Here is a 16,440-nt window from a genome sequence, read left to right as displayed (position 1 = left end):
GTCAAATTAGAATAAAAGTTGCTACAAGGAAAAGACTGTCTTGGCTTAGATACCTTTTCTCATATTTGTATTTATTATGCAAATGAAAGTATACTATAAACACTATTCTGAACTTTAAAAATCCCTTAAGGAGATTTAGATTTCTGTGTGATTCATGCAGATTGGCTATAGATCTGCTTGACTACAGACTTGTACAAATGAAAAGAACTGAACACCTGGGAGCAAGGAGAAATAATTACTAAAGGCCAACAAACCTGTAGTCTGATCCCTGTCTCCCTCCAGACTAAGGAAACTCACCAATATTCAACACATTAAAGAATGATTATTCCGAGTGGCCCACGGCAGAGTGTTCTTATCACATACTGATTAGCCCTCCCTCGTGGCTGAGAGAACAGATTCAAAGCACCATACAATTCTTCAAGAAACAGCCAGTAGAAAAAGGTTTTCTCTGCTATCTGCATACTTTTAAAGACTGATTTTGTGTTGCCTTTAAACAGAAAAATCGAAAATCTACATCTCTAGCCTTAACTTGTACTCTGAATTCTTATTTGAAAATCTTTGTCTCTAGGTCAAGATTTCCCAGATAGATTCATCTTCAGTTTCACACGGAATCCTTTCCCAATCACAGTTCTATCTGGGCTGGTACCCTTCTTCTAGGTTCCATCATGAGTCTACCAACCGTAGACTCACCTTTGGACACTGGGGATGATAAAGTCAGCCTATCACTATATTTCTTCCTTTAGTACACATCGCAGGTTAGCTCTTTCCTCTCTGTTCCCACCACCTTACATGGGATTCCTTCAACAGCCTCTGTGTGAGTGTTCTTACTGCCACTCTCTCCCTAATCTAATCCACCTGCAAACCACTGCCACAAAGACCTTTATCCATCACCAAATGTTTGCTGAGCAACTACTAAGTGGCAAACAACTGTTCTAAATACAGAAAATGCTTCAGTAAACAAAGCAGTATCTCCGTCTTTATGGAGTTTATATGCCAGCAAGGGGAGAGAGACGACAAATAAGAAAATAAATGCCACACCGAGAAGAGAGCAGGACAGTGTGACAGAATGGATGACTTCGTTGGGTTGGCTAGTCACAGACATCTTCTCCATGGTGACATTTAAACTGATACCAGCATGATAAGAAGTCAGAATCTGCATCAAGATAAAGGAAATGAATCATTTCAGATAGAAGGAATAACCAGTATAAAGGTCTAAGATAGAAGAGAGCTCGTTCCATTCTGAGAACAGAAGGAGGCAAGTTTGGCTAAGCTTGGTGGGCCAGGAACTGATGGTGGAAAAGGAAGTCTGGAGAGGCTTCTGGGGAGGTTTTGCAAGCCAAGTTACAGCATTTGGATTTTATTCTAAGTGCTCTAGTAAGTGAGGGACTTTAAACAGAAAGTAACATTATCTGATTTATGTTTTTATTTAAAAAGTCACTCTGGGTACTATGAGGAAAATGGACTGTAGGAGGGTGCAAGTGGAACCAGGCAAACCAGCTGGCATATGGTGCAGTCATTTGGATGAGCGACAATGTTGGCTCAGTAGAGGGTGCCAACAGTAGAGACAGAAGAGGTCACATTTTGAAAATATTTTGCAGGTAGATTTGACAGGACTGACTTTTAGATGGCAAATGAGGCATGAGAAATACAAAACAAACAAGGAAACCAATCAAGAATGAGTCTTCATTTTTGGCCTCAGCATCTGGATATCATTTACTGATGAAGAAGAAAGCGGAAAGCAGGGTTGTGTGTGTGTTGGTGGGGAGCATGTTACATTGGATGTCCAACTGGACACAGGAGGAAGGTCACGATGTAGAACGCAAGTCACTAACTTCTGAAAGATCTCAAAACCAGGATTTCCAATCCGCTCCAGAACCTGTAACAGCTCACTACTGCAGTAAGTCCAGACACTTCCATATAGCTTTTAAGGATTTTAATAGTCTAGAATCAGCTTACTCAAGCAATTTCATTTCCTATAGGCACCTTATGATCTAGCCAGGCTAATATTCTTCTGCCTTTGTCCTTGTCCCCTCCAAAACACACACACACACCCCCCCAGGCACAAGCACACACTCCTGCCTCAGTGCTTCTGCTCACTTTGATCTCCAAGCCCTTTCCCTGTTATTCCCACAATCCAACCCCCGGTCATCCTTCTATCCTAAGTTCCACCCATCCTCCCAAACCCAATTCAGTCCATCTCCTCCACTCAAGGCCACAGAGCTGGTCGTGACAGCTCCAGGTCAAACTAGAAGCATTCTGACGCTTTCTAGTACACTAGTCAGAAAATAATAATGAAACGGACAACAAGCATTGATAGAGAACTTTTTTAAAACCATAATCTCCACCAAAGTGTCAAAAGCTAAACAAGAAAACAACTTCCCTTCTACTGCCGCTTTGATTCCTGTTCCTATCAGTCTAGAGAGCCTGGGGGAGAAGAGTCTGGAGAAGAAACAGAGTCCTCAAGTTCACGTCCTCAAGTCCTCAAGGCCTCAAGCCACGGTGAACTCCAGATCCAATCTGGGAATCAGTCTACTCAAGGGTGTAGCGAGAGACCCAGGACAGACTCAGAACTGCCCCTTCAACTTGCCCAAAACGGATCAGCTGCCCTAAGGTCTTCCAGAAGGAAAATGAACCAAGGTGGTGTTAGGCTTCTTGAGGCCTGCCTGTCCCTGCACTCTGGACTAGGCTGGTGCCGGTCAGCTCCCTGGAGCAAGGAGGAAAAGTGGCTGCCTATGTTGGAAGTCACACAGGAAAGTGTTTTCATTATTGTGACGACTGCATGGAAGAGCTGGGTCCCCACACTCTTCTGAAGGCCTAAGCACACTTTATGTTATTTTTTCTTTTAAAGACCAATACTACAGGGCAGGATAAGCTACATGTCACAGCTCCTTAGCTAAACTTTAAGTCTCCCAGAGTTTTTTATGGAGCTTGCAATAGCAGAATCAGAAGCTTGTGACCTGGCCCTCAGTAAATGTATAGACATGTAAAAAAAACAACGGATTTGGGTGATTAGAGATTTATAGAGACAGAAAATAAAAGAAAAGAATTGGTATGGTGTGTAGTGAAAAACCCAGGTCAGGAGTGACAATTCAAAGCAAATGGAACTAGAAATTAAATGTTAAAAAAAAGAAAACACCTTGCTTAAAGTCATGATATACGATCTTAAAGATCACATACTGTTGTGTGATCTTTTACTTTTACAACTGGGAAAACTGGTAGTCAGTGGATAAGTGAGGATAAAAACATTTATTAATTGCTAGGCCTGGAAACTTGTCATTTGTAACATGTTACATGCAAATGTAAACAGATCCCTTCTGATGAACAGAAAGAGGGTGCAGCCCATTTGACTTCTGTTTCCATCTCCTTGGAGCAGTAAGGAAGGAGGGAAGTGAGAAGTGTGATCCCGTGAGGCCTCACCACAGCTCTACCCTACAGCTTCCCTCGCCTCCAAGCACACAGTGACATTAGTGGTTATTCAAAGAATGCCTTAATTTTGTGCTGTCACTACAATAATTTTTAAGTGCACTCCTCTAAAGCTACTGCTATGCTTTCCTGTTAAAAGATGCATTTCTTTTTCGTCTCTCAGTACACAGCTATTAGTTTTAGAAACTTATTACTCCTTTAAAATATACTTTAATTTAAATATTTTCTTTAATGTATACATATGGAACAAATACTAAAAAGAAACAGTCTAAATTACTGAGTAAGATCACCAGCTTGTTTGGTTTTAGGCAAAAATAAGGCATACCCACAGTGCTACATTAACAGAAGGAAAGTCTGCAAACAGAAACTTGAGTAGATTCCTGCTGCAGATTACTGTGATTCTGGGACCAATCTTATTCTCTGATATAAGTATCTGCTTTCATAAAGAGTACTGTTCCTCTATGAACATTCATGAGGAAATTAAATCAGTCCAAAGATGCTAATCATTAAGAGTCTAGAGTGGAGAACTAAAACTGCTCTTACAGATTAAAATATGAACCAGAGTTTAGATTAAGATGTTCTCTGTTTCTGTTAAAAGGCAATGTCAAAAATCATCTTCAAACAGAAATCTCAGCAACTTCTCATATTTTCTCTATTTTAATGAATTTCTTATAAAGCACCTAGTACTGTGCCTAGCAAACAGTAACCTTTTAATAATAAACAACAGCTAATAACTATTACTACCTAGGCCTTAGCAAACATTTCTTAGGAATAAATGCATTGCTGAAATGGAAGAAAGCAGACAACCTGTGCCTGTCAGGAAAGCACTCTGGACAAGTTCCCCTACCTGCTGGTAAGGAACATAAACAGAGCCAAGACAAGTCTTCGGGAGAAAAAAGACATATTGGGTTAAATAAAATGTGTTAATAAAATGAATTTCACCTGTATATTTTCACTTTTATTAAATAAAGGTAGCAACTGGAGAACTTAACATTACGCATGAGGCTTGCGTCATACTCCTGTTGGACAGGACTGGCTTAGCCAATTATTCGGCAATACAACTGCACAAACCTGACAAAATACACACAAACCTCCAAATGCCTCCAGGGCAATTTTTGGGATAAAATATGAATAAATAATGTCTTTGCAAAAAAGTGAAAAATAAAGGTATGCAAAATCTTACACATGGGAATTAGAAAAGTAGATGAAACATCTAAAACATATTCCAGAAGCCCGTGACATTTTTTTCAAGCAAGGATCAGCAATCTTTTTCTGAAAAGGCCCAGGGAATAAATACTTTTGCCTTTGTGGACCAGATGGATTCTGTCACAATGACTCAGCACAAAAGCCAGCCACAGACAACATGTAAACAGGTGGGCAAGGCTGTGTTCCAATAAAACTTTACTTATAAAAACAGGTCAGCTGAAATTGGCACGTAGGCTATAGTTTGCCAACTTCTGTTACAGAGCAAAACACCATGAAATCAAATTGCAAATCCTGGACAAAGTCAGTTTTAAATTAACCAGGTTTGTTTTAAACAGTGACAGTAAAGAATAAAAGGTTCGAATTAGCTAGACAAGTGCAATGTTGCCTCATCTGGGAAAAGATGGAATCTACTAAATGAGACAGAAACGATGAGAAAAATAAGAAAATTGTCTTTTGTCTCTGGAAACAACTCTTACAAAGTCATGGAGAAAAAAACTTACATTTAACTCTATTATCCACAGTAATGTTACAAATAACAGGTCAAAGGTGACAAACAGACAGAAAGTCCTCCTGACATCAGAGATGCCTTTCTTTTCCCTTCCTTCATAGGACTCAATCCTGGCCATGAGTTGTGTAGGGTTGATGGAATGGACGTCGCGCAAAGAAGCATGAGAGCTCTGGCTCCCTGTGAGAGCGTTCTCCATGTCTTGTGGCAGGGGGTTCATCCTGGAGGAGGGTTAAAGGAGCCTTTTTCCAACTTCACCATCCCTGGAGAGAAGAGATCTTTGGGGAACAAAAGAGAGACACCATGTTAAATCAGAGCTCACCTAATACCACTGTGCCACCCCCACCACCGCGCAACTACCCCTCTAACTGAGCATCACAGTGTCTTAACTGAAGACATAAAGAGAAAGTGAAATGAGAAGCAATTTTTGATTTTATTAATCAATACTAGAAAACAGCTATTTTGGAGAAGAACGGCAATACAGAATGCAAATTTACAGTAGTAAACGCTGAACACAGGATGTTAACCATGACACCGTGCCTGACAACTTGCAGCAAGCCTCTTGATGAATAAGCCATGCCACTTCCCTTGGCATGCCAGGCAGAAAACCTCCACAATTCTGTAAGTGTCATTACCAATGGACTAGGAAAACATTACCGAACTGTCTTGCGGAGAGTACGTAACCAGAAAGTGTAAACTAGTCATAAAAACTTGTTTCCTAAAGACGAATTTCTTTCCACCAAAAAGTATCTAATAAACTGAATTTAGCATTTCTCTATCACCTCTTAATGAATAAGCACATTTCTGGGCCTCTTCTTGGAAAAGAAGCAAGCACACCCAGAAAAGTTCAGTATTATGCAAACACTCCACTGATAATTACAGAAGTTACAGCCTTACGTGGAGATGCAAACCCCGCCCGCTCTCCGCCAAAGGCTAGGATGTGCTTCTGTAATAAAAGTAAAAGATTAGTAATCTAAATGCTCTGATCTCATGGATGAGGCAAAGTCATTCAGTAAGTATGGTGGATATAGTTGTCAAATATTCCAGTTTCCCTTCCTACAGTAGTACCTCTCCCTGGATTACATACCCCTGGTTCTACTGAACTCATGAGCCTTTCTTTGGCCAACATAGTGTGGGCAGAAGTGTGTGTGCCACGTGTGTCCAGATCTTAGGAGTCAGCACATGGTTCACCATGCCTCCTTTCCTTCTGTCACGATGACTGGCAACGTCCAGATAAAGAAGAGCATTTTCAAGGTGGATAAAATAGAATTTCAAAACATTGCTAGAATTTCCCTAAAGTAATATGGCCCCATTTGGTCCTATTCACAGCCCAGAACTGTCCCTTTACACTTGACCCTCACTTCTTTCCCTTCTCACACAGGAAAACTCCTTTCCACATCTTCAAACAACGTGGTAATAAAAATGACATGATATTTTTGGAAGCAATTTGGTTATATGAAGCAAGATACTTTAAAATATTCATACTTCTTGATCTAGTAACTCCACTTTTGAGAATCTAAAGGAAATTCATCGTAGACCTTCAAGGCAAAAACTGATCTACATGATTAGAGGCTGGGTTAGTGATCACCTTCCAGGAAGAGGGAAAGAACAGTGACTGGGGGGGAGTGCATTTAGGGGACACGGTCAAGTTCTATTCTTGGCCTGAGTAGTGGTAACATGACTGTACTTAGTGATAATTTAATGACACAGGTAGCAGTTTCACTGGTGTACTGCCTTGAGAAAAATTCAAAATACTGTACACTAATGTTCATGTATGCACACATGAACTGTCTATGTGTTAACCTTTAATAAAAATCTCTATTAAAAAAGATTTATTATATCTACAATAACCCCAATTAGAAAACAACCTAAGTATCTAACAATAGGGGAACAATTAGATACATCCTGGTATAGTCACAGTACAGTCATTAAAATAAATGCTTATGAATGCCTGTGGTATAATAACTAGATCAAAATATGAACAGTAACCAGAATATACACATTATGTTCACAGTTCTGTAATATAAATCAAAACCAAATTTTTAAAAGAATGCACTTATGAAATATATCAAATACTAATACTGCGTATCTCTAGTTGATGAAATTTTATTTTTCCCCTCTTTTTACCTTTTTCATATTTTTCAAATTTCTTATTTTGCACACCTATTTACAATGGGAAGGACTAAATTCAAGTGGAATTTTGTTAGGGTCCCAGACAGATGTTCCAGGCCTTTAAGAGGCTCTTCCCTCCTTTTTCAGCTGATCTGGGCAACATTAGGCAACATCTCGGTCATTCAACAGGCTTCTGCAGAGTCAGCAATCAGCAAAGAAAACATTTTGGAAAGCTACAATAGAGTCCACTTCCACACTTTGTAAAAGAAAATATAAAGTTCCAAAACTTGAAAGAATTTCTACATGATTTCTGTTTCAATGAGATCAATGCCGTCGTAGTGGAAGGAATACCAATGGCATATTCCCCAATACACTCACTCTTTTAAGCCTGCAAAGTACTGAATTTATCTGCCAGTCTTCTAAGAATTAATTCTGGAACAATAAGCAAAAATGAGCGAAAACAATATGTTTTCTGTGATGAAACACACATTTTGAAGTTCACAAAGTTAGCTAAGATGTTCTCTAAAACTGAACCTGGATAAATACGGGCATCTTTCTGCAACAATGCATTCCACATTAAGAAAAAGCAATCCAGATAGCTTTTAAGCCAGTCTAATAACTTATTAGCAACTATATTTAAAAATTAAATTCTTAAATCCACTAAACTGTCCAGAAAATTCAACAAATTTACAATTTAAACTGAGGACTGTTTTTAGGAAGAAATCGTTTCCAGGGTAATTAGATCATTTTCTTAGTCTCATTTGCCCCTCCTCCCTGAAGCCACTCCACATAAATAAAAAGGGACAACAAAGCAAAATATCAACCTGAGAAATCTGACACTACTGCAACATAAAAACTGACATCATACAATGGTATACATGCCCACCTTGACAAATGAGAATCACTACATTATTTCTCGGCTGAGTGCATATAACTGCTAATTAGCTAGAATTTATAGATACTTGCAATAGCTTCAATAATGAAGTCACCCAAAGCACTTGAGAGTCAAGATGAGAGCTTGACTCTCAACAGATTGAATTCTCTCTGGGACAGAGGGAAATCTTAAACAGGAGAGAGAACTCCCTTTTAATGTGAAAGAGAAGCATACTTCCAAAAGCCCTGTTCTACTCCACAATTACAGGGCTTCATCATAACCATGTCCTACAGAAAGACTCAGTTCAAGTGACAATTCCTTCAGGAAGACTCCCCTGAAACGCTCCCCACATTCCAACCTCCAGGCATGGTCAAGGGCTTCTCCTCCAAGCTCCCCTGGAATGTGCACTTACGCTACAGCTTACCGCACTGCGCCTTAATCATCCACTTACTCGCCTGTCTCTCCTGTGAGCTGGTGTGCTCCTTGAAGGCCCCGACCTTGACTTACACAACCCTGTGTCCCCAGAGACTACTACAGGACATGGCACACAGCTGGAACAAAACAAATATTGAGTGAATAAATTCTATCTGGCACCCAGGACAGAGATTAGCACAGAGCAGGCCCTCAAAATTCTCTGCTGAATTGAGGAGACCACAACTGTTTGTTTCGGAGGAAGAGCCTGGATATTTTCCCAGTTATAGTTTCAGAAGTACGAAATATTCAGTTCTCAGGACTGAGCTCCTCTTTGGGGTTGGCTTCAAAAAGGGTGTTAAGTATTGATTAGTTGTACACACAGGAAGCTAAATCTACAATTCAGGGTTTATTCCAACCATGGGAGAAGCATGGGGGATGAGGAGCAGGGCGGAGAATTATAAAACAAAGAAAAATATTCCCTTATCTTTTTCTGGGATTTGTGTAAGGAGATAAACATCTCCTTTTGTTGTTCTGGCTTTTGTAGACGAGATTCATGTCTTAATTGTTTCATCCAGATGAATAACCGTCCTCCTCTGTACTATAATATAGGCCAGCTATTTCTACACTTATGCTGCATTAACAAACTGCCCCAAAACTCAATAGTTTAAAACAATCTACATTTATTCTCGAGCTCACAAGCCTGTAGGTAGCCTGAAGTTCAGCTGATCCAGTCTGGGCTCAGCTGGGCAACTGCGCTTCTGGCTGTGGGTAGCAGAGCTTGGCTTCTAACTGTGTGTGGGGTCTAGGACTGCTCTCTGTCTGTCTTCCTCCTTAGACCAGCACGACCTGGGACATGTTCTTTTCATGGCAAATGGCAAGAGTACATCAGACAAGCTAGAGCATGTAAACACATTTAAAATATCTCTACGCATCATGTCTGCTCACATTCTATTGGCCAGTGTCTCAAAGCCAAGTTCAAAGGCAATGGAGCCGGGATGTATATTCCACCCAAAGAGGAGGATAAGATGAATATTTGCCAATTAATATTCCAATCTAGCAGAGCTATCAATGTTCTAAACCAGGGGTGGACAAACTACAGCCTGCAGGTCAAATATGGCCTGCTGCCTGTTTTTGAATGCCGAGCTTTATGAGACTACCACCACACCCATTCCTATAGTCTGGGGATACTCTCATGCTAAGACAGCAGACATGAACAGTTGCAATGGAGACCATGTGGTTTGCAAAGCCTAAGATATTTAGCCTACTATGTGCACATTTCTAGTAAGAGGGACTACAGCTTTCATCAGCTTCTCAAAGGATACATGGGTGGGATTTAGAGTTATTTAGATTAGCAAAATAGAATAGGCTAATGGACTAATACTAATTTTTCCAATCCATGTTCTGATTCTGCAGTTAGCAAAAACCTGTAATTGATTCTTATTTTTCCACAGGTTGCCCTAGTGACACACCACAGCTTAGGCACAGGTGGTCCTGTCTCATGTTGGCTTACCTGAGGGCCACTTCGGCAGTGCTTACAGCACGAACACACTGCTCTTTGCTTTCTTCTCTTTCCTTATTCCACACTACTAGAATTGGAGGAAAATTCTATCCCACCTATACTGCTTCCTAAATGAGAATATCTTTCCCACATGGAAAAAGCAACAACAACAGCAACAAACTGAGATCTTTCTGCTTCCAAAAAGAATTGCTCACATCTTCAGGATGCTTCCACTCCATCAGTTCCCGTCGGTTGGGTGCAAAGCTGAGCTGAAACTTCAGCTCCACCTGCTTCAGCACAGAACTGATACTACTCAGATGATAAAAGCAGCTGTTTTGGAACAGTAGCTGCTGCTGCTAGAGTTTACAGAAGTCCCACAATTTCTTATACCTTCCCAGGGGGAGTAGAGGGGACCTCTGGGCACCTACTGGTGGTGGCCAAAGCAAGTCTCTCAACCCAACCACTCAGCCTCCTTCTCTCTACCACTTTTGGCAACAACCAGGACACTATATGTTCTCCTCCAAGAAAGAGTATCAGAATAACAGATACTAAAAATATTTAATTAATTAAATTATTACTAAATTAAATTATTAAATTATTATTATTAAATTAAATTAATTAAAAATATTTAATTCAGGGGCCAGCCCAGTGGCATAGTGGTTAAGTTCACGTGCTCCCCTTTGGTGGCCCAGGGTTCACAGGTTTGGATCCCGGGTGCAGACTTAGCACTGCTTGTCAAGCCACGCTGTGGTGATGTCCCACATAAAACAGAGGAAGACTGGCACAGATGTTAGCTCAGGGCCAATCTTCCTTACCACCCCCCCCAAAAAAAATTTAATTCAGACAGACCTTATTCATTATCTTATCCAAAGGCCTAGGAGCAGATTTGGCTTACAGAACGTTTTGTTTGGCTTTATACAGTGTTTCTAAAGATTTTGAACTAACTGCTAACATTTTAAACACTGAATTTTCATATTAAAATCCAGATTTCCAACTTCTCCTAAGAAGTTGAAAGACACAGAATTGCCAGGCCTGCATTCTCTTACCATGATGATAATATAGCCAAGAAGCTGCAGACCTCTTTGGATGGAGCACGCACCCTCCACCTGGCCTCAGTCTTGACCCAGCCTGGAGGCATCTGAGTTTGCCACTCTGATCTATTCTAACTCCCTTGTCTTACAGACAAAGAACCTGAGGCCTACGTGGATTATAAGGATGCATCCATCTAAAAGATGTTTCAAGATACATCTGAGAATTAAAACTCAAGTCTTGCACTTCTTTCTCTCCATCACTCTGCCTCACCTCAGAGTCCTGGAAGGAAAAAGGAGGGACGTCAGAAAGTGTTCAAATGGCCCCTGAAGTGTAGTCCTTAGATCTGAGAGTCCCTAAAGACACAGGCTGTCTAAGTTGTGCCCACTCTATCCTTGGACTGGGTTTCTCTGGGGGCAGGGAGCAGCCCGAGCTGGCTTTCCTCTTGCAAGGCCCGCCACATTATGATATCCAGTTTATGACACTAAAAGCCCTGTTTAGAGGCCCCAGTTTCCAAAATGAAACAGCTTGAAGTGGAGAATGGGAATAGTGAGGGAATGACCTAACATTTACAAACATGCCTTGCCAGAACAAGAACGAGGCATGAAAACTAAAAAGTACAGATGCTTTAAATAAAAACATGCCTCGAGAAGAGAGGGATGTGGGAAGGAACCTAATCCAGAGTATGAAAAAATGTAGTCAGATAACCCTCATATTCTAAAGGTACCAGCATGAGATGAGGAACATTCTGCAATGCCTAAGAAGACCTGGAAATCCTACGTGTCAAATTCATCCATTTATTCAAACTTTCATAAAATAAAAATTTCTACTTAATGTTTGCTTAAATGAAGCTGCTTATATTTTTAAAACATCCCAAAGTTGGCTTGTAGATAAGATGTTCTAAACACAGAAGAAAGCCCTGTACTTCTTCATATTACTGATGCTATGAGGTATGTCAATTTTACCCCGGAAAATAGAGGCCTAGCAGAACTCTGATGAAAGTGGCTTTAGAAAGACTGGCAGTGGGCAAGCTAAGTTAGGGAGTCAATGCACTTGTGCAATACTCCAGCTTCCTGGGCCGGAGAACTATCAGAATGAAGCACTACAGGAAGTTTAAAAAATAATCAACATCAAGCAAACCCTTCTCTGGCAAACTGCCCACTACCATTATGTTCACACTTCAAAACAGCCTTGGCTTAAATTACCCAGTATGCTCCAAGTTTACAATGTCTAGAAAAATAGGTCTAAAATCTAGACTATAGGTTTTAATTTTAAAACACCTACACAGTACATTCAAATTAGTAGTGTACTCAATAAAAATACTAGATAGAGAAATCGGGGGAAAAAATCAATTATTTCAAAGTAGTAAGTGAAAAATTCTATAAAGCATTTAAATAAAATCACCCAACCAATTGCTCAGTATCACTTCAAATAAAAAATCTTTCCTCGGGACCGGCCTGGTGGCACAGCGGTTAAGTGCACACGTTCCGCTTCTTGGCAGCCCGGGGTTCGCCGGTTCGGATCCCGGATGCGGACATGGCACCACTTGGCATGCCATGCTGTGGTAGGCATCCCACATATAACGTAGAGGAAGATGGGCATGGATGTTAGCTCAGGGCCTGTCTTCCTCAGCAAAAAGAGGAGGATTAGCAGCAGATGTTAGCTCAGGGCTAATCTTCCTCAAAAAAAAAAAGTTTAATTGTTGGAAAGCTGTTAAAGTTGAGCTTATTATCAAACTCACTTCTTTAAAGTGCTTTATTTTTTCAATAAGGAATAAAATTAAAGAATTACGCATTTAAATAATAAAGTTACAAAAATCCGATGGGGAAAAATATAAAAAAGAAAAACAATGAGTGCAATTAATACATAAATCCAAAAGAAAATGATGATAACTCTTCCAAGCTGGGAGATGGGTACAGTGTGATTCACTATATTAAACTCTACTTTTGTACACGGATGACCATCCCCACAAACAAATTTAAAACATCTAAATAAACCCAAGGATTAGTCCTTCAAAAGGGCAAACAGGTAAACCTGGATTGGGGAGGGGGAGATTAAGAAAAGAATACAAGTATCATTATAGGAGAGATTATTTCATACTTTATACTAATTACATTCGAAAATCATAAAGAAAGTGAATATTCTAGAAATACATATATTACATCAAGAAGACACAGATGGCAGGAATAGGATAAACCACCCCCAAAAGAAAAGTGAAAAAGCTGACAAAGAATTACCTAGCAAAGGAACTAGAGTCAGACAGTATGATGGGTATTTCAAAATTTAAAATAAAAGACAAATAAAATCCTATAAACTGTTCCATAATAGTAAAAAGAAAGGAAAGCTAGCCTATCATTAAATAAAGCTAGTGTAATACTGACATTATCTGACCAAGAACACACAAGAACAAAAGAACACAAGCATACACTAATCCCACCTAGTAACATATTATTATATAACACTGAATACCTTATTTTAAATAATAACAAAATCAATAGCTTCCTTACACTGAGACTGAGTCAGGCATAGTGCTGAGTATTTAACTAGTGTCATTTACAACAGCTCCCACAAGTAGGACCCATGGTATTAAAATGCATTCCTGAAACATCACACAAGTAAGTCAAAATTCACATAAATAAAAAAACTAAACCTAATAGGAAGGCAGATATTTCTGTTTGATATTTCTGTTTACCCATTAAAATGTTTCACTGAGCCAGCCCTGGTGGCCTAGGGGTTAAAGTTCGGTGCATTCCACTTTGGCCACCAGGGTTTGGTTCCCGGGTGTGGAACCACACCACTCATCTGCCAGTAGCCATGCTGGGGTGGCAACTCACATAAAGAACTAGAAGCACCTACAACTAGAATATACAACTATGTACTGGGGCTTTGAGGAGGAAAAAAATGAGAGAGAGAGAGGAAAATTGGCAACAGACGTTAGTTCAGGGCAAATCTTTCCCAGCAAAAAAAACAAAGAAAAGTTTCACTGCATTTCAAAAAGCACACACGAACACAACTTACAATTCATATAGGCCAAAAAGCTTTGAAATTATGTACATTTTGACGGGATTTGAATTTGAGGGGACAGGCATCATTTCAAACTTTGTGGGACTCTTCATTTCTACATAGACACCACTGCCTTCCACTTTCTTTAAAACGCGGCTCTCTTGGGTCTCTTATCCTCCAGGTTTTGAAAGAGACATAGGGAAATACATCAGTGATATAAGAAAAACACCTGTGTAAGCTGAAAGGCGACTGGCACCCAGCAGTGAGCATCGGGGAGACAGGAATAAGAGGCAAACAGGAGAGGCAAGCATGCCCAATCTTCAGGGACCATACATGGGGACACAGAGGGCACACTGCTGATTTATCAGTAGAAGCCAGAAATTTGAACTCTAACAGGAAATTTCCTAAATATGAAGCATTAGTTCGAGTAAAAGAAATAAAAGCACCGATGGTCAAGGAAAACTCATTACCTGTAAGCCATCACACGGCCTGTACTTTCCTAAGCTTTTCTGCAAAGAAAAACTGTGTAAACCAAAAAATACCTGCAGATGATAAAGATGCCATCTAAATTCAGTTACAAAAAAAATAAAACTATTAAACAGCTGTTCTAGTACATGGAGAAAGAAATACACACATCAAAATACACTGAAGATTTTATTAAAAAGTCAATAAAACAAAATCATTTGCATAGTTTATGTAGTAGAAAAGATTGTAGGTAAATAACACATGATTTTAGGATAAGGAAGTTCCTTCTAAGAAAACCTACAAAGGGAATCAGATCTGAATATATAAAAATCAAGTTTCTATATCTCAAAAACATTAGAAGCAAAACTTAAAAGTGATGAAAGATAGACAATGAAAACCTTAAAACTCAATTAGAAAACTGGGCAAAGAAAGTCAAAGCACACAGGAAAAATAATTTATTGATAAACTAATAAAAATAATTCTCACCCAATACCTGTATAGGTTTTAGAGAAGCAACTTAAATTTAGGAAATCATTTATGGAATAGTTTCCTGGGACCTTCGGGTAGAGCTCAAACCCCTTCATTTTGCCTAACCTAAGACAAGGCCTTCTTCTGCCTGCTTCTCCAGAACCACTTCACCTGCTAAAATCACAAGTAGTTCTCCAAAGGAATCACATTCTCAGCTTCTGCTTGTATTTTTCTCTCTACCTGGAGTGCTACTCTCCTTATCTCTGTGGGTCTTACTCATTCCACAAGCCTTAACTCAGAGGTCACTTTCTCAAAGCTTTTGCTTTCTCCCACTCTCCCACACCTCTCTGCTTCTATCAGAAAACGGAGTATACAGATGACTGTGCTGACATCTATCACACTGCAGCAAGATCATTTTCGCTCTACACTTTTTTAAAAAACAACGGCTCACTCAGGATGTTTTGATTCAGCGATTGACCAGTCCCTTCATTCTGGGCAACGGGAGTAGGAAGAAATGAGAGAGTGGGACAGAAAGGGAGGGAGGGAGGGAGAGATAAAGAGAGACATAGAGACAGAGAGAGAGAGGGAGGGAGAGGGAAGAGAGAAAGAGAGGGAGGAAGAGGAAGAAAGAGAAAGGGAGAGAATGAGTGAGAGGGAGAGAGAGAAAAAGAGGAGAGAGGGAAGAAGGGAGGGGGAGTGACAGACAGCCAGACAGAGACAAAGAGACATTTAAAACAGCATCAAAAACATAAAACACTAAGGAATAATTTAAAATATATGCAAGGTCTCAACACTGAAAATTACAAATCACTGCCGAGAGAAATCAAAGATGAAAATAAATGGAGAGGGATACCATGTTTATGGTTGGAAGAATTTGTATTGTTAAGACTCCGATTCTCCCCAAATTGATCTACAGATTCAACTCAATACCAATCATAATCCCATTAAGCTTTTGTGTGGAAATTGACAAGCTAATTCTAAAATGTATATAGAAATGGAAAGAAATAAGAACATTCAAAGCAATCTTGAAAAAGAACAAAATTGGAAGACTGACACTACTACGTAACCTAAAGACGTTCTATAAAGCTTCAGTAACGAAAACTGTGGTACTAGCATAAGGATCAACAGACAGATCAATATCAACAGAGCGTAATGGAGAGCCTAGAAATAGATGTGCACTTATATGATCATTTTACTTTTGACAAAGTTGTCAAAGCAATCCCATGGGAAAAGAAAGTCTGTTTTCAACAAATGATACTACAACAACCAGATATCAAAATAGAAAAAAAATGAACCTTAAACCCTAACTCACAACATGTAAAAAACAGTTCAAGACAGATCACAGACCCAAACATAAAAACCAAAAATATAAATCTGTTAGAAGAATGTGCAGGAGAATATTTTTAAAACCTTTTTTGTAGGCAAAGATTTCTTAGAGAACAC

General features: G+C 39.6%; 1 protein-coding gene across 2 annotated transcripts in view; it reads right to left on the bottom strand.

Annotated features, from left to right (window-relative positions):
- Window positions 1-16,440, bottom strand: part of STARD3NL (STARD3 N-terminal like) — a 47,808-nt gene that overhangs the window by 17,238 nt on the left and 14,130 nt on the right. For both annotated transcript variants that reach the window (XM_005609086.4, NM_001309289.1), the window contains exon 2: window positions 5,130-5,412. In XM_005609086.4, the coding sequence (XP_005609143.1) occupies window positions 5,130-5,354 (225 nt within the window). In that variant the 5' untranslated portion in view covers window positions 5,355-5,412. The remainder of the gene's footprint in view (window positions 1-5,129; window positions 5,413-16,440) is intronic.

This window comes from Equus caballus, chromosome 4 (genome assembly GCF_041296265.1).
Source record: "Equus caballus isolate H_3958 breed thoroughbred chromosome 4, TB-T2T, whole genome shotgun sequence".
Lineage (NCBI taxonomy): Eukaryota > Metazoa > Chordata > Mammalia > Perissodactyla > Equidae > Equus > Equus caballus.
The sequence above is the reverse complement of the archived record's forward strand: the minus strand, read 5'-3'. Positions and strand labels throughout refer to the sequence as shown.